Raw genomic sequence first — 27,351 nt, 5'->3', positions numbered from 1 at the left:
CGTGGTAGTATGGTTTAAAAAATAAATTGCTGGATGAGACCTTCACGATGGCAGAGGAGTAAGACATAGAGATCACCTTCCTCCCCAAAAAATACATCAGAAACGCAACTACATGTGGAACAACGCCTACAAAACACCTACTGAACGCTGGCAGAATACCTCACACTTCCCAAAAGATATATATATATATATACTGTTCCTTTTTCTCTTTTTGTGAGTGTGTATGTGTATGCTTCTTTGTGTGATTTTGTCTGTATAGCTTTGTTTTTACCATTTGTCCTAGGGTTCGGCCTGTCGGTTTTTTTTGTTTTGTTTTTTTAGTATAGTGTTTAGCGCTTGTTATCATTTGTGGATTTGTTTCATGGTTTTGTTGCTCTCTTCCTACTTTCTTTCTTTTTTTTTCTCTTTTTTTATTATGTTTTAAATTACTTTATTTTTAATAATTATTTTTCATTTTTTATTTTAATAATTTTATTATATTTTATTATATATTATTTCCCTCTTTCTATCTTTCCTTCTTTTTTCTCCCTTTTCTTCTGAGCTGTGTGGCTGACAGGGCCTTGGTGCTCCGGATGGGTGTCAAGCCTGTGCCTCTGAGGTGGGAGGCCAGAGTTCAGGACATTGGTCCACAAGAGACCTCCTGGTCTCACGTAATACCAATCAGCAAGAGCTCTCCCAGAGATCTCCATCTCAGTGCTAATACTGAGCTCCACTCAATGACCAGCAAGCTTCACTCCTTGGCAACCTATGTCACACAACTAGCAAGACAAGAACACAACCCCACCCATTAGCAGAGGGGCTGCCTAAAATCATAATAAGGTCATGAACACCCCAAAACACACCACCGGATGAAGTCCTGCCCACCAGAAAGACAAGATACAGTCTCATCCACCAGAACAGAAGCACTAGTCCTTTCCACCAGGAAGCCTACACAAACCACTGAACCAACCTTAGCCACTAGGGGCAGGCACCAAAAACAATGGGAACTACAAACCTGCAGCCTGCGAAAAGAAGACCCCAAACAAAGTAAGTTAAGCAAAATGAGAAGACAGAGAAACACACAGCAGATGAAAGAGCAAGGTAAAAACGCACCAGACCTAACAAATGAAGAGGAAATAGGCAGTCTACCTGAAAAAGAATTCAGAATAATGATAGTAAAGATGATCCAAAATCTTGGAAATAGAATGGAGAAAATACAAGAAAAGTTTAACAAGGACCTAGAACTAAAGAGCAAACAAACAATGATGAATAACACAATAAATGAAATTAAAAATACTCTAGAAGGAATCAATAGCAGAATAACTGAGGCAGAAGAACGGATAAGTGTCCTGGAAGATAAAATAGTGGAAATAACTACTGCAGAGCAGAATAAAGAAAAAAGAATGAAAAGAATTGAGGACAGTCTCGGAGACCTCTGGGACAACACTAAATGCACCAACATTCGAATTATAGGGGTTCCAGAAGAAGAAGAGAAAAAGAAAGGGACTGAGAAAATATTTGAAAAGATTGCAGTTGAAAACTTCCCTAACATGGGAAAGGAAATAGTTAATCAAGTCCAGGAAGCACAGAGAATCCCATACAGGATAAATCCAAGGGGAAACACGCCAAGACACATATTAATCAAACTATCAAAAATTAAATACAAAGAAAAAATATTAAAAGCAGCAAGGGAAAGACAACGAATAACATACAAGGGAATCTGCATAAGGTTAACAGCTGATCTTTCAGCAGAAACTCTGCAAGCCACAAGGGAGGGGCAGGACATATTTAAAGTGATGAAAGGGAAAAACCTACAACCAAGATTACTCTACCCAGCAAGGATCTCATTCATATTTGACGGAGAAATTAAAACCTTTACAGACAAGCAAAAGCTAAGAGAATTCAGCACCACCAAACCAGCTTTACAACAAATGCTAAAGGAACTTCTCTAGGCAGGAAACACAAGAGAAGGAAAAGACCTACAATAACAAACCCAAAACAATTTAAAAAATGGTAATAGGAACATACATATCGATAATTACCTTAAATGTAAATGGATTACATGGTCCAACCAAAGGACATAGACTGGCTGAATGGATACAAAAACAAGACCCGTATATATGCTGTCTACAAGAGACTCCCTTCAGACCTAGGGACACATATAGACTGAAAGTGAGGGGATTAAAAAAGATATTCCATGCAAATGGAAATCAAAAGAAAGCTGGAGTAGCAATTCTCATATCAGACAAAATAGATTTTAAAACAAAGACTATTACAAGAGGCAAAGAAGGACCCTACATAATGATCAAGGGATCAATCCAAGAAGAAGATATAACAATTGTAAATATTTATGCACCCAACATAGGAGCACCTCAATACATAAGGCAAATACTAACAGCCATAAAAGGGGAAACCGACAGTAACACAATCATAGTAGCGGACTTTAACACCCCACTTTCACCAATGGACTGATCATCCAAAATGAAAATAAATAAGGAAACACAAGCTTTAGATGATACATTAAGCAAGATGGACTTAATTGATATTTATAGGACATTCCACCCAAAAACAACAGGATACACATTTTTCTCAAGTGTTCATGGAACATTCTCCAGGATAGATCATATCTTGGGTCACAAATCAAGCCTTGGTAAATTTAAGAAAATTGAAATCATATCAAGTATCTTTTCCGACCACAACGCTATGAGACTAGATATCAATTACAGGAAAAGATCTGAAAAAATATAAATACATGGAGGCTACACAATTCACTACTTAATAACGAAGTGATCACTGAAGAAACCAAAGGAGAAATCAAAAAATACCTAGAAACAAATGACAATGGAGACACGACGACCCAAAACCTATAGGATGCAGCAAAAGCAGTTCTAAGAGGGAAGTTTATAGCAATACAAGCCTACATCAAGAAACAGGAAACCTCTCGAATAAACAACCTAACCTTGCACCTAAAGCAATTAGAGAAAGAAGAACAAAAATCCCCAGAGTTAGCAGAAGGAAAGAAATCAGAAAGATCAGATCAGAAATAAATGAAAAAGAAAGGAAGGAAATGATAGCACAGGTCAATAAAACTAAAAGCTGGTTCTTTGAGAAGATAAACAAAATTGATAAACCATTAGCCAGACTCATCAAGAAAAAAAGGGAGAAGATGCAAATCAATAAAATTACAAGTGAAAAAGGAGAAGTAACAACTGACCCTGCAGAAACACATAGGATCATGAGAGATTACCACAAGCAACTCTATGGCAATAAAATAGACAACCTGGAAGAAATGGACAAATTCTTAGAAAAGCACAACCTTCTGAGACTAAACCAGGAAGAAATAGAAAATATGAACAGACCAATCACAAGCACTGAAATTGAAACTATGATTAAAAATATTCCAACAAACAAAAGCCCAGGACCAGATGGCTTCACAGGCAAATTCTATCAAACATTTAGAGAAGAGCTAACACCTATCTTTCTCAAACTCTTCCAAAATATAGCAGAGGGAGGAACACTCCCAAAGTCATTCTCCAAGGCCACCATCATACTGATACCAAAACCAAACAAAGATGTCACAAAAAAAGAAAACTACAGGCCAATATCACTGATGAACATAGATGCAAAAATCCTCAACAAAATACTAGCAAACAGAATCCAACAGCACATTAAAAGGATCATACACCATGATCAAGTGAGGTTTACCCCAGGAATGCAAGGATTCCTCAGTATACACAAATCAATCAATGTGATAAACCGTATTAACAAATTGAAGGATAAAAACCATATGATCATCTTAATAGAAGCAGAAAAAAGCTTTCAACAATATCCAACACCCATTTATGATAAAAACCCTCCAGAAAGTGGGCATAGAGGGAAATTGCCTCAACATAATAAAGGCCATATATGACAAACCCACAGCCAATATAGTTATCAATGGTGAAAAACTGAAACCATTTCCTCTAAGATCAGGAACAAGAGAAGGTTTTCCACTCTCACCACTGTTATTCAACATAGTTTTGAAAGTTTTAGCCACAGCAATCAGAGAAGAAAAAGAAATAAAAGGAATCCAAATCAGAAAAGAAGTAAGGCTGTCACTGTTTGCAGATGACATGATTCTATACATAGAGAATCCTAAAGATGCTACCAGAAAACTACTAGAGCTAATCAATGAATTTGGTAAAGTAGCAGGATACAAAAGTAATGCTCAGAAATCTCTTCCATTCCTATACACTAAGGATGAAAAATCTGAAAGAGAAATTAAGGAAACACTCACATTAACCATTGCAAAAAAAGAATAAAACACCTAGGAATAAACCAACCTAAGGAGAGAAAAGACCTGTATGCAGAAAACTATAAAACACTGATGAAAGTAATTAAACATGATACCAACAGATGCAGAGATATATCATGTTCTTGGATTGGAAGAATCAACATTGTGAAAATGAATATACTACCCAAAGCAATCTACAGATTCAATGCAATCACTAACAAACTACCAATGGCATTTTTCACAGAACTAGAACAAAAAGTTCCACAATTTGTATGGAAACACAAAACACCCCGAATAGTCAAAACAATCTTGAGAAAGCAAAACAGAGCTGGAGGTATCAGGCTCCCGGACTTCAGACTATACTACAAAGCTACAGTAATCAAGACAGTATGGTACTGGCACAAAAACAGAAATATAAATCAATGGAACAGGATAGAAACCCCAGAGATAAACCCATGCACATATAATCTCCTTATTTTTGTTAAAGCAGGCAAGAATATACATTGGAGAAAAGACAGCCTCTTCAATAAGTGGTGCTGAGAAAACTGGACAGCTACATGTAAAAGAATGAAATTAGAACACTCCCTAACACCATACACAAAAATAAACTCAAAATGGATTAAAGACCTAAATGTAAGGCCAGACACTATCAAACTCTTAGAGGAAAACATAGGCAGAACACTCTATGACATAAATCATAGCAAGGTCCTTTTTGACCCACCTCCTAGAGAAATGGAAATAAAAACAAAAATTAACAAATGGGACCTAATGAAACTTAAAAGCTTTTGCACAGCAAAGGAAACCATAAACAAGACTAAAAGACAACCCTCAGAATGGCAGAAAATATTTGCAAATGAAGCAACTGACAAAGGATTAATCTCCAAAATTTACAAGCAGCTCATGCAGCTCAATATCAAAAAAACAAACAACCCAATCCAAAAACGGGCAGAAGACCTAAATAGATATTTCTCCAAAGAAGATATACAGATTGCCAACAAACACATGAAAGGATGCTCAACATCACTAATCATTAGAGAAATGCAAATCAAAACTACAATGAGGTATCACCTCACACCAGTCAAAATGGCCATCATTAAAAAATCTACAAACAATAAATGCTGGTGAAGGTGTGGAGAAAAGGGCACCCTCTTGCACTGTTGGTGGGAATGTAAATTGATAGAGCCACTATGGAGATTCCTCAAAAAACTAAAAATAGAACTACCATACGACCCAGCAAACCCACTACTGGGCATATACCCTGAGAAAACCATAATTCAAAATAGTCATGTACCGCAGTGTTCATTGCAGCACTATTTACAATAGGCAGGACATAGAAGCAACCTAAGTGTCCATCGACAGATGAATGGATAAGGAAGGTGTGGCACATATTACTCAGCCATAAGAAGAAATGAAACTGAGTTATTTGTAGTGAGCTGGATGGACCTAGAGTCTGTCATACAGAGTGAAGTAAGTCAGAAAGAGGAAAACAAATACCGTATGCTAACACATATATATGCAATCTAAAACAAAATGGTTCTGATGAACCTAGGGGCAGGAAAGGAATAAAGATGCAGACGTAGAAAATGGACTTGAGGGCACAGGGAGGGGGAAGTGTAAGATGGGATGAAGTGAGAGAGTTGCATTGACATATATACACTACCAAATGTAAAATAGGTAGCTAGTGGGAAGCAGCCGCATAGCACAGGGAGATCAGCTCGGTGCTTTGTGACCACCTAGAGGGGTGGGATAGGGAAGGTGGGAGGGAGACGCAAGAGGGAGGAGATATGGGGATATATGTATATGTATAGTTGATTCACTTTGTTATAAAGCAGAAACTAACACACAATTGTAAAGCAATTATACTGCAATAAAGATGTTGAAAAAATTAATAAAATAAATTGCTTGCTGTAGGTAAAAATTATTTGTTCAATTTACAAAACTGTGGAAATTTCTTCATCCAAAATTTAATTCACAAGTTTATTTAGTATAATTTCTAATCATGACACAATTTGTAAAGTAAGCCATAGAATCATGCATTTTTGATCAAAAGAGGTTTTAGGACCATTTTTGTCCAATGTAGATAACAGATTTGGGGAGATTTTGATGTCATTATTACTTATAGAAAAAAAAGCCATCAGCAGTATGAGATATTATGTGTGCAGAAAGCCACACAACAGTTTTTAATCTACCAATTCTAGGGATAACCAAAAACAAATGTAAAGAAATCTTGATTTGTCTATTTAGGCATCAAGTAGACACCTTTTGTACTTATTTTCCAAATCAGTCTATAAGATTTATTTGTATGATCTTTACTTGGTTTGATTGTTTATAACAATCGTGAATGGAATTCAGTAACTGGCTAATAATAACTAAGGTTATTAGCTTAACTAAGGTTATTAGCTTAAAACAAAACAAATAATGCCAGAAGATTTTTAAGTCACAGGCTAGCTCTCTACTGTGATTCAGCAACTTTTAGCAGTTGCAGAGCAAAGCTTTCTGAATCTGTAGCCATCTGACCCTTCCCAGAGCTCATGGAGAGAAGCTTGTGGTGCTTGAATCCACACTTCCATGCTTGAGGAAGCAAGGCAGCCAGCCCCACAGCAGAGACTGCCTCTCCTCTCGGCTCAGGGCCTCTGCACTACTTGACACTATTGAGATTTTGTCAGCCCAAGGAATCAATGAGCAATGTGGTGAGTGCTTTTATTTAAAAAAAAAATAGAAGAAGAAGAATGTAAGCCCCAAGTGTTGAGCCCAACATACAGTGTGGACTTTCCTGTCACACCCATGCCCACACAGCCCTTCAATTATTGATGCATTTTCAGGTCAGAAAGCCCAAATACATCAATCAAAGGCACTGTTGTCCTTAGGGCTCATTCATTTGCATTCCAAGAAAGACCCATGGTTTGTGGATCAGATGTAAACAGAAGACTCATACGTGGCCCAACATCTCAGGCTTCCGAATGTTCCGGGCTTCAGAGGCAGCTGTGAGGTTTGCCTCCGAGCTCCTCCTATGCGGCTGACAAATGCTTGATAGAAATCTGTGCATGGGCATCGGGGGAGGGTTTTTTTGTACAATGCTGTCATGATGTGACCTTTCTCATTTACTATTTAAAGAGTTTTGCTATGAATAACTGTGAAAATTTATCTGGGTGCCAGTTAATGGAAATCCTCAAAGGCTTTGGAACAATTTCATTTACAACGAAGCAATAGAATTACAGTCGAAATATCCTGATCCCGTGAATCAGGCTTTCATCATACCCAGCTCTGGTCTAACTTACAGTGTCAAATTTCCCTAGTTCCCTTCCCCTCAAAATGTTTCTGTTTCTTTATGTTCTTAAATGGAGAAAATTCTGGTTTCTTCTTTTCCATTTCTTCTTAAGGCTGTTCTGTTGATGAATGAAACCTGGGCTCACTGGAAGTTATTCTTGTGATCACAGCTTAGATGGCAGAGGTAAATGGAGAGTTTAAAAAAGTACACAATTTCTTTCCCACAAAGCCTACCCAAATCATACAAAGCCATTTTTTTACCTGCCCTACAAAAACCAAATTGCTCTTCTCACATTGCAAAATCATTTGACTGCTCTCACCAGCTGTACACCATTGAGATAACCACCACTGCCACTGCTTTAGCCCCAGATACTTTCACTTATCTTAAACATGCACACGCACACACAAACACCTTCTGAATTAGCTACAAACTGTGTCAAATGTAAATAAAATGTGTTTAAAAGGAGAAGCATCCACAATTTCATTTAGTGTGAGACGGCATACGAGAGACACTTGGCCAGAAAGATGAGACGGGGCAGGCTGTTCAGAAGGTAGAAGTCCTGGTACTCATAGATCTGCCTTAGGCAGGAGGAATTGGTGGAACTTCACTGAGTCTCTGTGGTGGCCCCCAAGCTGTAAGCTTATTCAGCTTTCTGCTTTCCGGAGAACTGCTTGTCTCTTTCTTGGTATGCTCTCCTGACGCTGCGGTATTGAGCGTAAAAAAGGAAAATGGCTTGCGGCCAGTTTCGTTCCAGGTGCCTGCTCTGGATCTAAGAGCCCCTGGTTGTTCCCCAGAAGAAGGACGTGCTGCCCTGAGGGGGAAGTCTGTATCTCCAAAGAATGGCCCATAAGGCATGCTGACGCATAGATAGTGGCGCATAGATAGTGGCGACAGAATTATGTGGAAATACAAGGTTTACTGATTTATTGTCTGATATTCGTTCCTTACTAAACCTATATATACATTCATGCTCTTTGAATAAACTTGCCTTGCAACCATCAGTTGTCTTGGCCCTTCTGATCCCATACTGGTGCTTTTCAGTTCCTTACCCCTCACCGCCAAGAACTTCTAGCTTTCTGCAGCCGGTCTGCGGCAAGTCTCTGGTGTCATAGACCCCGGACTGGTGACATCACTTGTGAGGCCCAGTGAAAAGTGAAAATGTAGGGTTTCTTGTTCAAAACTTCTTCATAATTTCAAGAGCCATCAGAGCAGCAGAGCATTAGGCCAAGTGTGGGACACTTCTAGACACTTCCAAGCTTGAGTACCAGCCCTGTGCAGATCTCCCACCCAGAAGCCTGTGGGAAGCTCGGGGAAGCCTGAAATGCCTCCCCAGGTGGCCTCAGGTTTCTCTGCTCATAACCAAGCCCTTTGAGCCCCTCTCCGTTCAGAATTCATGAAGAAACAGCCCTTTTTTCCTTACCCATTTTGCCTTATGCTTTTCCCTTAAAGAATATAAATATTATTAAACTAAGAATCTGCTGAAGATAAAAGACAGACATGTTACTAAATGTGGCTCTCTAAACCATCGGTCTGTACTCCCAGGTGGTGGACAGTCTGCGGCTGAACATAAGAGCAGGGTCCCTTGGCTTCATCTTCCTCCCATTTCCCTCATCCTGGACCACAGTCTTCTGCCTGCCCTAATGCTCAGATCACTCTTTCTGCCAGACGACTCACTCCTCTGTTTATCCAGGGAGACCCAGTGATGGTGTGGACTGGACATGGGTTTCAAGTCAGTCAGAACTGGTTTCAAAGTACACCTTTGCCATCTTTTGTTTTGTTTAACAAATACATTTTAGTTTGCAAATATTAAGTGACTGATTCTCATAACCACCCCGTGAGGGAAAATATGATCATTGTCTCCTTTCAGGTGAGGAAACTGAGGCCCAGAGAGGTGAAGTGACTTGCCCAAGTTCACACAGCTGGTGAGTGGCAAAGCTGGGTTTCAACTCTCAGCATGTGGCCTCCAGAGTGCCTGCCTGCTTGCGAACACTTCTCTGTGCTAACTTGTTGAAATAGGTGGCCTCTCCCTACACTCTGGGTCACCGGGGCAAGTACCAAAACTCCCTAAACCTCAGTTTCGTCATCGTAACCCAGATATAATCATCTCAGATGCTAATAGAAATGCATGTGAAATACTTTATAAGGCCCTATACAAATAGTAACAGTTCTATTGATACAATTTTTACTTTGCTTGAAGAACGTTCCATTATTTGTGGAATTGAGTCCAAATGTCTTACTCTGGCTTTCAAAGCCATCAAAAGGTACATCAAAACAGCCTTCCATGCTCTTCACTATTCTTCGCAGGCCTATTTCTTTCTTCCTTCCTTTCTTTTTTTTTTTAACTTTTTAACTAATTTTTATTATTTGTTACTTCTCTTGAATTTTCAAAGTAAATTGTTGGGGCTTCCCTGGTGGCGCAATGGTTGAGAGTCTGCCTGCCAATGCAGGGGACACGGGTTCGAGCCCTGGTCTGGGAAGATCCCACATGCCGCGGGGCAACTGGGCCCGTGAGCCACAGCTACTGAGCCTGCGCATCTGGAGCCTGTGCTCCGCAACAAGAGAGGCCGCGATAGTAAGAGGCCCGCGCACCGCGATGAAGAGTGCCCCCCACTTGCCGCAACTAGAGAAAGCCCTCGCACACAAACGAAGACCCAACACAGCCATAAATAAATTAATTTAAAAAAAACAAACATCTTAGATTATGAGTTTCTTTCGTACAACTAAGATTTAAAAAAAAAAAAGTAAATTGTTATATCATCTGCCAATATGGGCAATATTTTTCTCCCATGACATTGTCTTTTTTTTTTTTTAATTAATTTTTATTGGAGTATAGTTGATTTACACTGTGTTAGTTTCAGTTGTACAGCAAAGTGATTCAGTTATACATATACATATATCCAATCTTTTTTAGATTGTTTTCCCATATAGGCCATTATAGAATATTCAGTAGAGTTCCCTGTGCTATACAGTAGGTCCTTATTAGTTATCAATTTTATATATAGTAGTGTTTATGTGTCAATCCCAATCTCCCAATTTATCCCCGCCCCCCTTTCTTGCTTGGTACCCATAAGTTTGTTTTCTTTGCAGGCCTATTTCTGTGTTTACATTTTCAAGCTTGCTGATTCCCCAAGACTTTCCCCAATTCAAGGCTCTTGTTTTCTGCCCTGCCTCCTCCCAGCAGCCTTCTCAGATAATTCCAGTGTAATCTGCACTGATCTTTTTCTTTTCTGACCCTGACCTCTCCTATCCCTTTCAAGGATAAGTAGCTCATCTTCCCAACTTGGTTTTATATTCCCTGAGGCCAGGAGCCACGTCTTACTTCTGATGTATATGTTATGTCTCCCCAACACACAGGAGCCGATTTTTTCATTCCCCCCAACCCCAGTCTCGTCCCAGCGCTGGGCACATGCTGGGCCTTCAGGAACACTTGTGGATTTGTTTTAGATGTGCACAGCCTCTGCCCAAGTGCTCAGCACACAATGAGCACTCCATAAATCGTATTTTTAGAGACAATCTGTTACCACATAAGGACTACCAGAAATTACTCATACTCTTTGTGTAAATGGATTTATACAATTATAATGTTTAGGAGCTGGAATAAAGATGAGGGAAAGAAAATCATGAGACTGTAGTCCAAATGTTTTCACTGGTGTGTCACAGAACAGGTGTGAGGATTGTTGAAAATAATTTGTTATTAATGATAGTTAACGTGTCAAGTTTGCAAGTGATTTACTACATTTTATGAATTGAAGTGGATTTCAGGTTTCCCCAGTAGTAAGCTTGTTTTTATTCAATTGTTTTCTTGACTGGCAAGGCTAAGTCTAACTACTTTCATTTTCAGATGAGGAAACTGGGGCTCAGAGATGGGAAGGAACTGGTCCAGTGTCACATGGAGAGTTAGCAGAGACATGGAGGCTAAATCCGAGGGCTCCTTGTTCTCTGGGAAATGGTCCCCGCACTGTTCTCAGATCCTCCTTTGTCAGCAAATCCGAAAGAATCAGTGTGATTGAAGACTAAAACAAAGCAGAACCCAGTAAAACCCACAGTCTTACTCACATAGGAAAATGTTTGTCTCCTGGTCAGGGATCAAGGCTTAAGAAAGATTTCTTTCAAAAAGGCAAGGCAAGAAGATTTAGTGAAACTCCCCGTTTCCTGGACCTCTGTTATAAATCATTCTAGAAAGTATCTATTTACCCCTCTCTTCGTAAGACGTTACCTTGTCTTTGTACAAATATCCATCCTTGGATATAGAAACTTAGAAAGTCCAGGTGGAAAACAACAAACTACATCAACACAGGTAGAGCCTCCTCCCACTTTAATCTGTAAGAGCAGAATAATTAGCTTATTTTTTAAATTTCAGAACATTTGAACTGTTTGAGTAGTAGAACTGAACAACTTTCTGATGAATTTGCACAAAACAAAATCTGAATAAATCCAGTTTAAAGAATAAGATTCCTTCAACAAGCCCTGCTCTCAAATTACCCAGATTATTGCTTAAAATGTACTTGCTTTTCAGAGATCTATTTAGTAAATAAAATAGGTTTTGTTCCAAAATTTCAAGTTAAACATTTGAAATGTAATTATACTCTAAATCCTTAGTATCTCAGTGGCATCCTAGTTTTTAAATTTTTTAAGATAATGGCTTCGACAAGGATAGCCTACATTTCCTTTTTCACAACCTTCTGTAACGTGGAAGAAGAAAACACAAAGCAAAGTGTAGCTGGATTTTCCTTTCATTCACTAGCATTTTTAATAAGCCCCACAGACACCTGGAAAGCAGAGGAAGTTTTTGAATGAATGTTTTTTCCTCTTTTCTACCCTTGTAAAAATTATGTCAGCTGAATATTACAAGATTGAGGGCTTTATTTCTTTGTTTCCAGTTAAAATCCATTTGACCAACTAGAGACTCATTGGCCCAGCAGTAAAACTATGGCTGAATTTTATGATCAGGAAGAGGCCAAACACCACTTGTCAGCTAAAAGCTTTGCTCACTGGAATGAATCATTGAATTTCTGAAGCTCAGCTGAGTTGTCCAAGGGTCCATCAGTTTCCCGGATGATAAGAAACTTGGCAGAGCTGGCTAAAAGGGTGGGATGATGAACAACCAAATGGGAAAACTGATTTGTGCCCTGAAATGTGATAATATGATCTTCCTAGATAAATTCATAGTTTGACTTTCCTAATTATCACATGGAATAAACTCATCAACCCCATAGAAAATTCCCCTGCCAAACAGCTAAATGAAAATCCCATCACCTCCCTCCCCTCCCAAAAAGCAGTAAAATGTTGTGATTTACAAAGAAGTAAGAAAAATGACTTAAACATTTTTAAAGTCAAGTTTAGGAAGAGAAATTAACCCAAGACAAATGGTACATTTGAATCCTGTAAAAAATAAAATGAGTATGGCTATGTCCAAATTAGACACTAGAAAGGAGAAGGGTAAGAGATTTTCAGGCTTGAATTTCCTGAATAATTGCCTCAACGCGCTGTTTATTTTGTGTGTAGCAGTCACTCCCCAAATAGCCTAGAATCATAGAGCATGTCCATTGAGTTCATCCAGACCAACACCGTTCCCAGGGAGGAAAACTGAGACCCCAGTGAGAACCATGACTTGTCCTCACAGCTTTTTAGCTGCACGAAGATCAGAACCGCAGATCCTGGGACTCTTTGCTATGAAACACCACCTATAAGTTCTTATTTTGGATAAATCAGATTTTATGACACAACTGTGTTCTGACAGAAATATGACTTAATGTAGTCTGAACCCAAAGAATTTCTCTCCTATCTGGAAGACTTAAGAAACAAACCAAATACACAGATCCTAGGAAGAACTAAATGATAAGGTCTGGAAGAATTCATCATTCAAGCTTGTCAGGGAGTGTATTCTCTCTCAACTAAGTCTCCCGATTCCAAAAGCCAATAACAAGGCAATCTCAGCACTCAGCAGTAAAGCTACTTTAACTCCAGAATGAGATCATTGGGTTCAATAGACAGACTCAGGTATCACTTAAAATCGGGCCCTCAGGCATGTAATAAACTTGGATCTTGCCTGTGTGTCACCATAACTTCTCTGCCATCCTCATGGAGTGTGTGTGTGTGTGTGTGTGTGTGTGTGTGTTCTTCATAAGCTCTGAAAATGGCCCAACTAAATATTTGTCTAGGACTTCCTGGAACAGCTAAGAACCCATTCTAATCGCTTTGAACTTAGATCCTTCAGTTTTCCACCCTTCTTCAGTGTTCACATGAGAGCCAGAGTCTTATTCATTTATTCATTATGGAAATATTTATTGGAGGGTTATTAAGTTCCAAATCATTATGTCAGGTGTTAATGATGTGAAGGTAAAGGGGGCTTGAGGAGTGAGGGACTTGGCCAAGGATTACCCAGAGCAGACCCCATTCACCTCTCCTGTCTGCCCAACAGTCACTTTGTGAGCCAGAAATTACCTTATACTTCATGTTGTAGCCAACATTCTGTCAAGATCAAATATGTCCAAAAATGCCAGGTAACCAGATCTGACAGATAATTAGCTCAGATGTTCCTTTTTAGGGTAATGTTGATAGCAAACATAAAATATTTGAAAAATCAAATTAATAAACATGATGTATAACTAATCACATACTGGTTGCACAGGGAAACACAGATCAGGTGCATTTCCAGACCCCATTCAGTAATGACAGCATCTATTTTGATGGTTTTTTCCAAGTATCAACAGACACATATGACTTGCTGATGTCTTATATGACATGTGTTCAGAATGGGGAGCTGTACATTCTTTTCATTCCCATTCCACTTCCACTCATCTTTGTAAAGGATGAGATAATCTAGTGTGCTAAGCACCAACTCTCATTCTTCAATAAAACACTCTAGAATGAGACTTCCAATTGTTTTACCAACTTTTGAAGGCCACACGAATAAACTGAATATATCGTGCATACAGCAAATTAAGAAACTCAAGAGAGGATAATTTGTTTCAAGTCCTCTTGTCCATCACACAAACCTCAAAACCTTTGTTACGTTATACATTTGTGAATGGAGCATACCTGGCAGATATATTCTGATGTTCAACCAATGCAAAAGCCAAATAAGTCGCTTTGCTATAATATTACCACAGTTATAGCAACAAGTGCATCTCTCTCCCTCTCATTTGTTTTGACTCTAGTCTTTGGGAATACAGTAATAACATCTTCTTTAATGGATTCATAATTTCTATTCCTTGGATTTGCATGTCAATCTTTCTCTCATTTTACAGATATAAATTTATTAGATCACCTATTGTATTAGATAGAATTTTATAATGAAAAACAGTTGGCTCTTGTGTGGGTGGATGTGTGTGGTAGGGGGAGTGTGAAATCAAACTTTCTTTCAATTCCTAGAGAGACAGCTCTATTTGAAATGTTTTTATTGTTCTCTCTAGTTTTAATTTTTTAACGCTGATACTAATGGGCCTTAATGGAAAAGTATTAATATGTTTTTAAAAGCACATTTTACCCTTAATATGTAAATTATATAAAGAAGACCTAAATTTGTAAACATTTGAACAGTATATATATCAAGGCAAAGAGGATGGTTCCAGTAGTAGTTTGTCATTAATTCCTCTCAAGAGTGTAAAGAATTTTTCTAACTAATTCAAATGTTTATTTTTAGTGAATATTTATTTATTAACTGAAAGCTAACTACAGCACAAAATAACTGTATAAAGTTTATCCAATAAGACATAATATCATTTGACCACATTTTCAATATTTCATTTTGCCTATTAACAGCCCAAAATATGGCATTCATGTTTTGAAACAATGTCACTATTTGGCACAGAAGTCTATTTACACGAGAGCTCGTTTCATTTGCCATTTATTCCAATAACTTGAGAACAATTATTTGCAACTAAATCTAACAGTATTTGTACAAGTACTTTCAAGCTAAAATACTGCTAAAAAATTCCAACACACATGCAGTTTAATATGTTTACATAATACCATATATTTGTTATAAAACCTGTGACTCTAAGCGCTTTATAGGATGTGAATACGGGAGTCACTCTACCCTCTAACGAATCATGGCCACGTCTGACAGAGGAGACCCTGCTGAGCATGAGTCCTGTGTTCAATGGAGTTGAAATGGGTTGGCTACTCAGACTGCTCTGGAATGTTACTGCGCCATCGTAGACTCGCCCCATAGCGCAAGCCACACGAAACTGCAGAGGATTTTCAAGTATAAGCCCTTAGCAACCGAGAAACCGGTAGCACAAGCAGCATTGGCAAAACACACTCTTATTAGGCAGGTGGGCTCCGTTTTAAGCAAGGTCAATATTGAAATTCCAAACATACAAAACAGATAAATTACAGAGTGATTATTTGTCTTATAAAATGGTTTTCTGCTTTATAAAAGGATTCACAAGTTTCCTCTAACTGGCAGCTCTCCTAATGCATTTAAAATACAATTTAACTTACAAAACTTCAATTTACACGGGACTTTTTGCACAACCATTGTGAGAAGCAAAGTACACCTATATACAGTACTTAATTTTTCTCTCTCAGGATTTAGGTAAATGTCTTATTGTCTCTGTAAAAGACACTTAAGCCAAAATGTTATATTTTAAGCCACTGAAATAGAAAGTAAATATTGCCTCTAAAACATGGATATTCCAGAAAATGTAAGTATGTTTGTGATTTTTGTATTTACAATTTGGGAAGTCACCTTTACAATGTAGATCGTTAGATAGCACAAGTATATAGCTATCTTCAGGCCATAATATTGGGCCCTCTTCTGCAGAAAGTTGTTTTATTTTATTTTTGTGGGTTTTCTCCCTTTGTAGCTGTGTAACTCTAAAGAGATGTTAATTGTGGTTACACAGTAGCTAACCCATGATATATCAGTTTTATACTTCATTGCACAGAATCACCTTTAAAAACCCAACTTCCTGCATTTCACTGCTGTTCCCACTGTTTACTCTGGGTGATTGTCATTCAGATAACGTTCTCCTTTATTAGCACTAAGCTCTCTGTGGGGGGTGGTGGTGAGGAGGTGGGCAGAGAGCCTGTCTACTGTATCTCTGTGCCCCCTCAGTACACAGCACAAAGCCTGGCACCTAGGAAGCAAGCACTCAAATACTTATTGAATGAATGAAGAAATGACTGGATTAGGAGAACTGTCTGGAAGGCTTCCTTCAGTCTAGCATCCAATCCAGGATGTTTCTGGAATGTGTCCTATCAAAATGAATTTCCAGAGTCTGAAAAATCACAGAACCTCCCTCTTTTTCATTATACACTTTCTGTAAAATCCATAAAACATTGAGCCCTTGATGACATGGAAATATTTCAAAAAATTAAACCACCTTAGAGGTCAGAGGACAAAGCAGAGGAAACTGAAGGGTCATTTCCTTACTCACCAACTGCTGGAGGGAAGTAACAAGGCACACAGGTTGACCAAAGTCCAAAACCAAGTTAGACTTTTGGCAATTGTGTCCAGACTGAGAAGTGGTGCTTTTGAGTGTTTCAATACAAACTTAGACACAGGTGTATTCAGAAACAGCGGAAGCAACTAATTAAGAGCTAGAATCAAAGGAAATTACCATTTGCCAGACATATAGATCTGTTCCAGGCAGGGCCAGGGGAGATCGTATTCTGTTGGCTGGAACCATTTCACTGTGCTGATGCTCATACCCATTACAAGCTGCATGTGAAATAAAAGTGAAATAGCAAAATCCAGCTGTAGGAGATAAAAATAAAAATCCTAAAGTAAAATATGTTTGAAAGCACTTGAGTGGGTAAAGCAAAACAATATAGTCAGTGGGGATGCTAATAAGTTAATCAACTTAAAGTGTTTGTGATTGTATTAAAAAGTAAAGCTTCACAGTATATGGTGTATTATGCCTTTAAATGAAATAGTCTGGACCACATTCAAACGATTTCATCTTAAAACCTAATACAGAATAAAGTACAAATCTAAGAAGCATGAGAATCTAAAATTAAACCATAGTTATTAAGCAAAAGAGTTTATGAATCTGAGTTCTTCCAGGAGGCCTCTTTAGAGTCTTGTAACTAAATGAACAGTAAGCTATCTCTGCTTACAGTTAATGAATTAGTTTTTCTATGGATAATGGTGTTTTACAGGAATGACTTTATTTTCAGGAGAATACGAACACTGAAGTGGAATCACCACATCAGTAGTTCTAGTGATAGAATGTCAACCAAAAAACTACCTTAATAGAATATGTATACTAATTTGCCTTCATAATCATTTCCCCAAATACCTACCTCTGTATTCTGTATTTATCATTGCACCAAATGAGAGCAGCCACGAGAGAATTTTTGAAACTCTTACATATATAAGAGGAGGTGGTTTCCAGAAGCTATCTCCAAGTTCAACTGGTAAAATACTCTTGCTCCTCTTCTATGAAATGTAAAGTCTCTGTACATTAACTTTCCTGTAGATCATTTCAGCCCACCATTTTCAACTTCAATCTAATGGATTTAAATAAGAATTATGATCTCTAATCAAGAATGAACATGTTAGCTTGTCACTGTAGCTATTCAGAGATTTTAGGGTATTAAAGGCATTTTTTTCCTGAATGTACTTTACATATATATATATATGTATATATATATGTATATATATATATATACAAATACCTTCTATTGTTAAATAAAAACTATTTTGCACCAGTAGTTATTAATCCAAATAATTTGGATTTAAGTAATTTCTAATTGAAAGCCTATCTCATGAATTGTTTATAGTGACAGATAATAAACTATTAGTCATTTTAAAGCTTTAAAAGTAAGTTATCAGGATCCACTTCAATCTCCACATGATAATAAAGGATTATTATGTGCAGTAACCTATTTATGAAAAGGAAACAGTGTGCTTCTTTCAGACGCCATCAATTGCTTTAATAAGGAATTGAAAAGCTGGACTACTTTATATGCAGATCACCATTCCAGTTGCATAAGGATTTACAATAGACAAAACAAAACTATTTTTTTTGTAAAGAAGGGCTGTTTGTTTAAATCACACAATAATATTTGCATCTAAAAATTATTTACAGGCTAATAGGCTTCATAAATGTTATGTAGATTTGGTTAGTTAAAATCATTTTAATGCTAAGACCAAAACCAAAAGCTTGCTGAAGCTGACAAGGAAAAATTCAAGTAACCCTTGCTTAAAGAAGGCAGGAAAAAAAGGATGCCTACTTTCTTGGTTTAGGTACTTATTAATCAGGTTGGAGATGCAAAGAGTACATCATTTGATAGCACCCTGTTAACGCTTCCATAAGTTCAAGAGGAAAACGCTGCTTTCTCTGAAAATGTGAACATTGAGAAGGATTCTGAGTCTAACCTTTAATCCTAAAAGAGACAGAAACTAACGCATACATTTGTCTCTGCTGCCTTGAATTTGCAAAGAACTTACTTGGGAAGTCTTAATCTCACCTTTGAAGTCTTCCTTCAAGGTATGTAATGGCTCATATGTCTTTATTAAATGAGGTGTGTGGCGGCCTCTACTGGTGTGTGTTTATAGAAAATGTTTCAATAGGCAGAAAAAATACTAATTTCAATTAAAAAGTTAGAAACACAGACTCTCATTTAAATATATAAAAATATCTAATTTAATGCAGAAAAAATATATTACAAGTTGTGTAATGTACTCTTAATTAGGAAAATAATCTAAAACACTGACCATGTTAGTGTAAAATAATGATTTACGGAAGGGCATTAATTGTTCAATTCACTCTGATATTGTGTTAAATATATTTTATTAATGAATTACTAATCCCAACTGAGGCATTTTATTACCTCTAGTCCACTGTTAAGTCCCCTTAGTTGACTTAAATAAAATCACTTAGAACAAACCCAAAGGAAAGGAAATATTTTACAGTTAAATCTATAAAGTCCTAGAACTAGAATCATTTGATGACAGGCCGGTTTCTATAACTCAAGCAAACTGTACGTTGACTTAATATAGCTGACATTTCGATCTATTTTACAGTGTTTTTAATTTTAAAAATACAACACATTAAAATATGTTCAATTTATCAAAGCTAAAAGCAACATTTAAGTAATGTACTTAAAGTGCAAAGGCACTTTAACACGAAGAAGTGATGCCTAGTGACTATGCTTGGTAACTGAAGACGGAAATACCATATATCATTATTTACAAAAGAATTTATAGTCTCAAAAGATCTTTGGAGATCTTCTACAAAATACACTAAATATCCATTTTCATTTGAAAAGTTTGCTTACTCTTTCTTCATTCACTATAATCTCCTCTTCCCATTCCCACACTGGAAAAATAAAAGAAGAAAAAGGAAACAAAACCATAAACAAAATATATGAAAAAAAAATGCATTGTAGAAACAGTCATGTTCAATGATGATTCCTAAGGAGAGAAGGAAAAAAAAGGTGGGGGAGGGAGGAGAGCAAGAGAGAAATAATTTAAAGGAAAACTTGAAAAAGCAGTATCATTGCTTCACCCCATCCCCCAAACATCTTCAAAGTCCCCCATTGAGGCTGGGAAAGGGAGAACACAAACACACACGAAAGCAAATGCAGTGTTTCCAACAGTTTGGAGCAGCATCCTTTGATGCCAGAGGGTTGTAAATGATTTCCCTTCACAGCTGACTGATTGCAGTTTGTTTTTCCAGAACTTCGAGGTAGTCTGGTTCTGATTGCGGCTTAGCTTGCAGTAAAGGGTGGTCTGGTTTTGACTGCCCCACAAAGCATTTCCTGGGAGTTCCATATAAAACGGTTTTATTGATTCTGTCTTGGTTTTGGCGTCGAGATTCATACGAAGGGGCGAACTGCCTTTTAGGTAAGGTACAAAAGTTATAGTGGACGAGTCCTGCACTGGGGAGCTCCTTGACGCGCTCAGCGATATTCTGATACAGCAGCTCGGGCTCTCTTGGGGTGGATTGCTTTTCTAGCAACTCGGTGGCACTTATAGTGTAAGCAAGTGTGGCTGGCTCTTCTTTCTTCTCCTCCAGGTTGCTGTAACTGAATTCTTGCAGGTTTCGGTAATAGGCCACTGGGTCTCCTTCCTTCTGCATGTAGATGGGGTTTTGGCACATCTGACCCACAGGTGGGGGGATGTAGTTATAGACGTGGCCGTCTGCTTTATCCTGAGTCTCAGTGTTATAGGACCCATACTGTAACTGGAAGGAACTTACATCTAAGTTGTTGGCACTCCTGGGAACACTTGGCACTCCCTTTCGGCGTTTCAGGACAAAGACGAATAGGCCAGCCCCAAAGCAGACAGATAAGATAAAGACAACCAGCAATCCTAAAATTAAGACGGAAAGTGGAACTTCAGTGTGTAGTTCAGGATAGGAACTGGGAGACACACTAAGTGAGCGAGGTGTGTCTGTGTTGTGATTCATTGACAAAATGGTTCCGTCTGACAAGTTTGGACCGTCTGGACAAATAGCGTCCCTGCCCAGAAACTTCAGGATCTCCCCAGCGTGCTTAGCGGGAGATTCACAGGTCACCTCATTGATGATGACAGGGGAGTTGGCATGCTCTGTCCAGTCCTTTAGTCCCATGATGTCACAGGTGCAGTCCCACGGGTTCTCTTGCAGATCTATCTGGATAAAAGCCGGAAGCTGATCCAGAACCCCTTTCACAGGCAGGTGAGAAAAATGGTTGTTTCTCAGATTCAGCCTGGTGAGGGCCGTGCCCCCAAATATATTATCAGGTAAGGACCGCAGCAGGTTGTTATTCAGAAACAGTAGCTGTAGGTTAATCAAAGCATCGAAGGTCAGCGGCTTAATTTCCTTAATGACATTATACTCTAAATAGAGATACTGCAAGCTCTGCAGTCCATCAAACATAGCCGGATATAGCACTTCAAGGTAATTGCCATTTAGATAAAGTCTGCGTAAACTGGTCAGGTTTGTGAAGGCACCTTCCTGAATGACTGCAATCCTATTGTTTCCTAAATGCAAGAGATCCAAAGAACTGTATTCTAAGAGGTCATTCTTATAGACAGTTTGAAGATAGTTCCCTGTTAGGTAGAGTTTCTTTGGACTGGTAGGTTTAGGCTGCAGGTCGGAGATATTAGTGAACTTCCTTTCTTGGCAGTTGACATTTAAACCATTGTCTGAACTCTGAGAGGTGCAGACACAACTACTGGGGCAGGTGAGGGGCACCGGGGACTTGGTCTGGTACACCATGATGGGTCCAAAGCTCTGCCTGTCTTTCGACACTGTGACCCGGGGAGTTGGGCGATTTCTCATTTTGGGTGGCCGGCTGGCTTTTGCAGCCCTGGTTGGGTTGAGAGCCGGATTCATTGTAGGCGACAGCCTTTGGACATGTGTGTCAGCGTGGCCGCCCCTCTGACCGGAGTCACCGGTACTTTTTCTGGGACAGAGGTCTTGCCTGGTCAGCTGGGTCACATCTTTCCCATGCAATCTGAAGGGAGTTTCACAGACAATCTCCCCCACAAAAACGGTTATGGTGTCCAGCCAAGCCTTGAGAGGAAGTAAGTCACAAGTGCAATTCCACGGGTTTTCCTCCAGCTGAATCTCCATGATGCCTCCGATATGCTCGAGGACGCCGGCGAAAGGCATCACTTTCAGCCGGTTCCCTCGCAGGTCTAAGTGGGTCAGCAGGACGAAGCGGAACACATTGCTGGGCAGAGACAGCAGAAGGTTGTCATTCAGGATGAGCACTTTGAGCTTGTTCAGTTTGCTGAAGGCCCCCGCCTCGATGGCACTGATGTAATTGTAGTCGGCCTGGAGGTACTCGAGGCTCTCGAGGCCCAGGAAGGTGTCCTCCCTCAGCACTTCGAGCTTGTTGTTGTTGAGGTGCAGCCTCTTGAGGGTTTTCAGGCCGCTGAACGCCCCGGTTCGGATCTCCTGCAGCCCGTTGTTACCCAGGTGGAGAGTAACCGCGTTGGAGTAATTGACGAACTCGTTGGGGTACAGTCTCGTCAGGAGGTTGCCATTGAGGAAAAGCTGATAGATTCGATACTGGGGGGGCTGGAGCAGGCTGACAGTTGTAAATCCTTTGTTTTCGCAGTTAATATTCAGTACGTTTTCCTTCTCTTCGCACAGGCAGCGGATCTTGCAAATGTCTTTGGCAGTTTTGCGACTCTCGGTCTGTAAGATCCCGGCCACGGTTAACACACTGAGGAACCAAACGCCGCTCAGCATCTTTAGGCACCGTCGGTGTCAGCTCAGGTACCTACAGGCAAACCTTGGGGAGGGGGGCGGGAGAGAGCGGGATGCGGGGGAGAAAGAAACACGGAAGCCTGATTAAAATGGCAAAGCGAGGGGGCGGAGTGGGACGGAGGAAGAATGCGGGGAGTGGACAGCACGGCAGAATGAAATCACTGCGTTTTTCAAAGCGGTTTCTGCTCTCCTCCCCTCCCCACCCCCCCCGCCCACCCACACACGCGTCCCGGAACACACATGCTTGCACCTGATTTCCCGGCGGGTCGCAGCCAGCCGCGGAGTCATTAGTAACCGAGTTGTCCTACTAAATCCAGCCCATCTCCTCCTCCTCCTCCCCTGGGGTATCTTGAAGAGATCTCGGGCGGCTAGCCCGTCCTGGGCTCGCAGCAGAAATTGCTTTACTTTTTTTTTTAACTGCGCAAAAAGGGGGTGGGAAAATCAGGGGACTGGCGGCGGGGGAAGGGAGAGGGTGGAAGAGCAAAGACAGCGCGCGGTGGGGGTTACTCACACATCAGGAGAAGACGGGACCCCTCTCCTCTGCAGCCCGCCGGTAGTTTAGCATCTTCGGAAAGAGAGGGAGAGCAAGGTAAAAGGAGACGCCGCTTACGGAAGGATGCCCTGCTTTCTGTCGGTGGATTAAATTTTGCTGGGGGGTGCGCACAAATTAGGAATCCGGCAGGCGGCAGGAGAAGAAGAGGAGGGTTGGAGCGGCGGGAAGCTGAGCCCACGGTGACCCGGGGGTTCGACTGAGCAGGGAGGTCGCGAAGCCTGCCGGCTGGGTCGGCGGGCGTCGGAGACGACCGAGACTGGGCGCGCACTTCCAATCCGGCGGCAGTGGCAGCAGTGCGCCCGGCAGTTTGAATTTGAGAGGCTTTGCAGGTTCCCCGGGACAGGGCTGGGGTGACGTCACGGGGGGAGGGGGGAGGGGACAGGCTGGGGATCGAGGGCGCGCAGTGGGGGAGGGAAGGGCAGATGCTTCCCTTCCCTGCGAGTGGCTTTGCAAAGCTCAAATCCCGGCTGCGTCAGTTGCTTCTGAACTACTCCACCTCCAGCCCGGCGGGCGGCGAGTGGATGGCGGAGCTCCTGGAGAGGGGGTTCTCCAGGACGGGCACCGCCGGGACGCCTCTGGCCCCTCCAAGTGGTTTCTTCCACCCGCCCCTCCCTCCTGGCTCTTCCAGCGGGGCAGTGCGTGTGTGTGTGTGTGTGTGTGTGTGTGTGTGTGCGCGCGCGGGGGTGTCTCATTCTAGATTCTCGAGCAGGGGTCCAGATCCTTCCGAGTAAGGGGTGTGTGTTTGTAGATGTGTCTCTTTGCTATAGGACTGGGGCCCGCCTGCCAAACTCCTAGCTCACATGCTCTTGGTGTGGAGAGTGGGGTGTGTGTGCACCGGTGTGTCTGTGTGGGAGGGCGAGGAGTTCTTCTGGGGGATTTATGCTTTACATACAGAGCTTTGTTTCAGTGCTGAGAGAATTACTTTCTGGGTGGTGACTGGCCAGATATTTGCCGGGAATCTGAAAGCCAGCTCAACGTTAGCTTGTAGACTGAGATAAACAACAACAAAACCCTTCTCCCCCTGAGGTTTATACTTAGCCAGATAATGAGGTTTAAACGTGTGCTTTTTGCCTGAAGGAAGAAGGAGAAGAGAAGTGGGTGTCAGACAGGCACTGCCAGGGTGAGCTTCAGCTGGGAGTAGGCGCCCAGGAAAGGGTGCTGAGCCCTCCAGACTGCAGGGTTAGGGAACCAGGGAACAGAAGGCGGAGATGCAGGAAGACTGGCTCCTGAGAAAGAGGAGGAATGAAAGGAGTCCTGGCCTGAGACTCAGGAGACCTGGCTTCGGATCCAGCTCTGTTGCCAGGTGTCACTTGTTTCTGGATCTTCCCGCCCCCATGGGCAAAAGGGGTGGACTTATAAGGGCCCTCCCAGCTCTGACATTTAATCGGATTCAGATAACCTTTCCCCGGGATTATTAATGGCCAGGTGTTGGGTTTTTGCCTTCGGTATCTCATTTCTCCTTAATTATCTTAAGGTCCCCTGGACCCAGGAGTCTCCCAGTTGGAGTCCATTTGCAAGATGGGAATGTCTGCTGGTGCCCGAAAGGGCCAGGGGCTGCCTCTGGTGGGCATGGGGGAGATGAGGCAGCAAAAGTAGGGGGTGAAAAGAGAATGGGAAGAGGAACCGACCAAGCGATGTGCCAGTCCCGCCAGACACTTTTGTTGGCTCTCCCCGCCTCTTGGTCCCGCCTGCCGCAGTCGACACAGGGTCCCATTGCTGCGCCAAGTGTGGCAGAGGGGCAATCGCATAGGCAAGCTGAGCCTTCGGAGAACAGAAAGCGCCCTGCTTCTCCCCTCCTCCTTCCCTGGGAAGCTCAGGTCCTAGGATTGTTCCACCCATACAAGTTTTTTCCTCCCCAAGAAGGGCTCTCATGGTTTATAAACTTAGGCACTAAAGCAACCTGTGGCTCTGGCCTTCTCCTCCGCAATTTGTCATGGGCGTTCTTCTTTCCCCCTGCTTTTCCTTTGGGGAAGAGCCTTGGGCCAGACATCAAGAGCCCCTCCCCATCCAGTAATTCTTGCTTCACCTTGGGCAACATCCTTTCCTTCCGGGCCCTCGAATTTCCCTTCCCTGTGCCAAAGGGCAACGGGAGAGGGACTGTCCACGGAGGGGGAGGGGGCAGCCCTGCGATGGTCTCCCACCCTCCATGGCAATTGCATCATTAGATGCGAGTGGGGTGATGCAATGGGAGCACAATTAAGCTCCCTTTCATAGCAAAGGGGCATTTGTTTCTACATATTTCCAAATATTAAATATACATAGTTCCTAGAGAGATATGGTTTATTCATTCAGTCATTCATTTAACAAACATTTATTAATTAGGTTAATATTTCATTGAAGTAGACGCCAACATGAGAGCTAGACAAGACCTTTGAAATCAGATTCATTTTACAGATGAAGACATTCCTCAACCAGGGGAAGTGCTGACTTGCTTAAGTTCAAGAATCTATAAAATTAGAAACAGAACCCAGAAGTTCTGAGTCCCAGGCCAGCAGTTCTCAAAAAAAAAACCTCACTCCTGCTTACTGTGCATTAGACAACTATCTACCTAAACTTCAATAGTGGTGGTGTTTTACTTAAATGTGTTCTTTTTAAAAAAATTGTATTTGAAAGTGAAATACCAAATATGAGTTTCAGTTCTCAAATATCGTAATTTCCTTCAAGACACTGATGACTCTGTATACTCCTTGAGGACAGAGCCTATTACGAATTTGGGGGGGGGGGTAGATAGATGAGGGGGCGCTTGAAATTCTTGATACTACGGGGTGAGGGAAACGCAGCGGTGAGGGCTGGGGTAACGACACTGGGGACCCCGCGGCGGGGCGGCAGCTCTCCCTCCCGCGGTTAGCTGCCGACGCGGGTCGGTGGACCCTCCCACCACTCCTGCGTCTCCCGCTTGTCCCTGAGCTTCCGCAGCCGTTTCCCCAAACACAGTTATTGGGAACAAATCAGCCTCCACCCCGATAAAGCACTTTAAGGAAGTTTCCTCTGGCCCCGCGGCTCTGGAGGAGCGGCCGCGGCACCGCGCCGGGGAGAGCGGGCTCCTAAGGCGGCGGAACGGTGCCGGGTGAACACGGAGCCCGCGGGAGGCAGAGGCGGACGCTAAAATAAGGCAAACGCTCCCGGTCCTCGCGGGGGCGAGGGAGGTAGAAACGCGAACTCCGTCGCCTTGGTCTCACTCGCATCTTCCCGAGTGAAACCGGGCTCGGGTCTCCGGGGCCGCCAGCGGGCGCGGCGAGTGAGGGCGGGCGGGCAGTACCCCTCCGCCCCGGCCGCGAGGGGTTAACGGAGCCCGGCCGGCCCGGGGAGGGGACTTCCACCGCCCGCCCGCCGCCGCCTTCGGCCCCCGCTCCGGAGCCCCCGGCCCAGCCCTTCCCGAAGGGCTCTTCCGGGCGACCCAGGGGCCGGGCGAGTCCCCCGTGGCCGGGTCCCAGGCACCGACCGCTCGCGCAGCTCGCCCTGCCCTCACCCCACACCGCCGCGACGGCCGCTCGCGCCGCCCCCTCCCCCGGGCCCGGGCGCCGCGTCCTCGTCGGGAGCGGTGGCCGTGGGGCCGCACGACGCCCGGAGCCGGACCACGCCCGCGCGGACTGTCCCGAGGCCGGACAGCCGGAGCGGGGGCGGCGGTCAGGGGCGGCCGCCCGCGCGCGATCCCCGGCGGATCGCGCCGTCTGCCCACGCCCGTTCCCTCCGCCGGGGGCTGTGGCCGCGAAAGACAGGGGCCCGCGCGGAGCCGGCTAGTCGGCCGCGTCGCCGCGGCGTCCCCGAGTACTCAGAACTTACCCGGCGAGCGCGCCGCCCGGAGCTTCCCCCGGAGGTGCCCGCGGCACCCGCGACCCGGGGAGGCGCGGGAGGCTGCGCGGCCTCGGCCCGGCGCGGCCCGGGAGCGAGGGCTCGGGGGCGGGCGCGGGCGGCGCCCCCAAGGGCAGACAGATCCCCACTGGAGCGGCTCGCCGCCGGGCAGCGCTTCTGGCAGGAAGGAGGGAGGGAGCCGGGAGGGAGGAGGAGAGGAGGGCGGGAGCGGGGAGGAGGAAAGAGAGGGGAGGGCGGGCCGGCGGCCCCTCGCCCGCACTTATCAATCACCCCGCAGATCAAATGTCCCCGCGGCGCACCAGGGAGG

The 27,351-nt window shown here is 42.6% G+C and overlaps 1 protein-coding gene across 1 annotated transcript; it reads right to left on the bottom strand.

Annotated features, from left to right (window-relative positions):
• Nucleotides 1–217: 217 nt before the first annotated feature.
• Nucleotides 218–27,325, bottom strand: SLITRK2 (SLIT and NTRK like family member 2). The gene is made up of 5 exons (XM_082376091.1): nucleotides 27,015–27,325; nucleotides 23,190–23,243; nucleotides 22,929–23,095; nucleotides 9,239–22,703; nucleotides 218–5,354 (listed from the first exon to the last, which is right to left on the bottom strand). The coding sequence occupies exon 4, from the start codon at nucleotides 22,658–22,660 to the stop codon at nucleotides 20,123–20,125; it is 2,538 nt and encodes an 845-aa protein (XP_082232217.1). The 5' UTR covers nucleotides 22,661–22,703; nucleotides 22,929–23,095; nucleotides 23,190–23,243; nucleotides 27,015–27,325; the 3' UTR covers nucleotides 218–5,354; nucleotides 9,239–20,122.
• Nucleotides 27,326–27,351: the final 26 nt, after the last annotated feature.

This window comes from Balaenoptera borealis (assembly GCF_965194805.1).
Source record: "Balaenoptera borealis genome assembly, chromosome: X".
NCBI lineage: Eukaryota > Metazoa > Chordata > Mammalia > Artiodactyla > Balaenopteridae > Balaenoptera > Balaenoptera borealis.
Note: the sequence above shows the minus strand (reverse complement) of the source record. Positions and strands in the feature narration are given on the sequence as shown.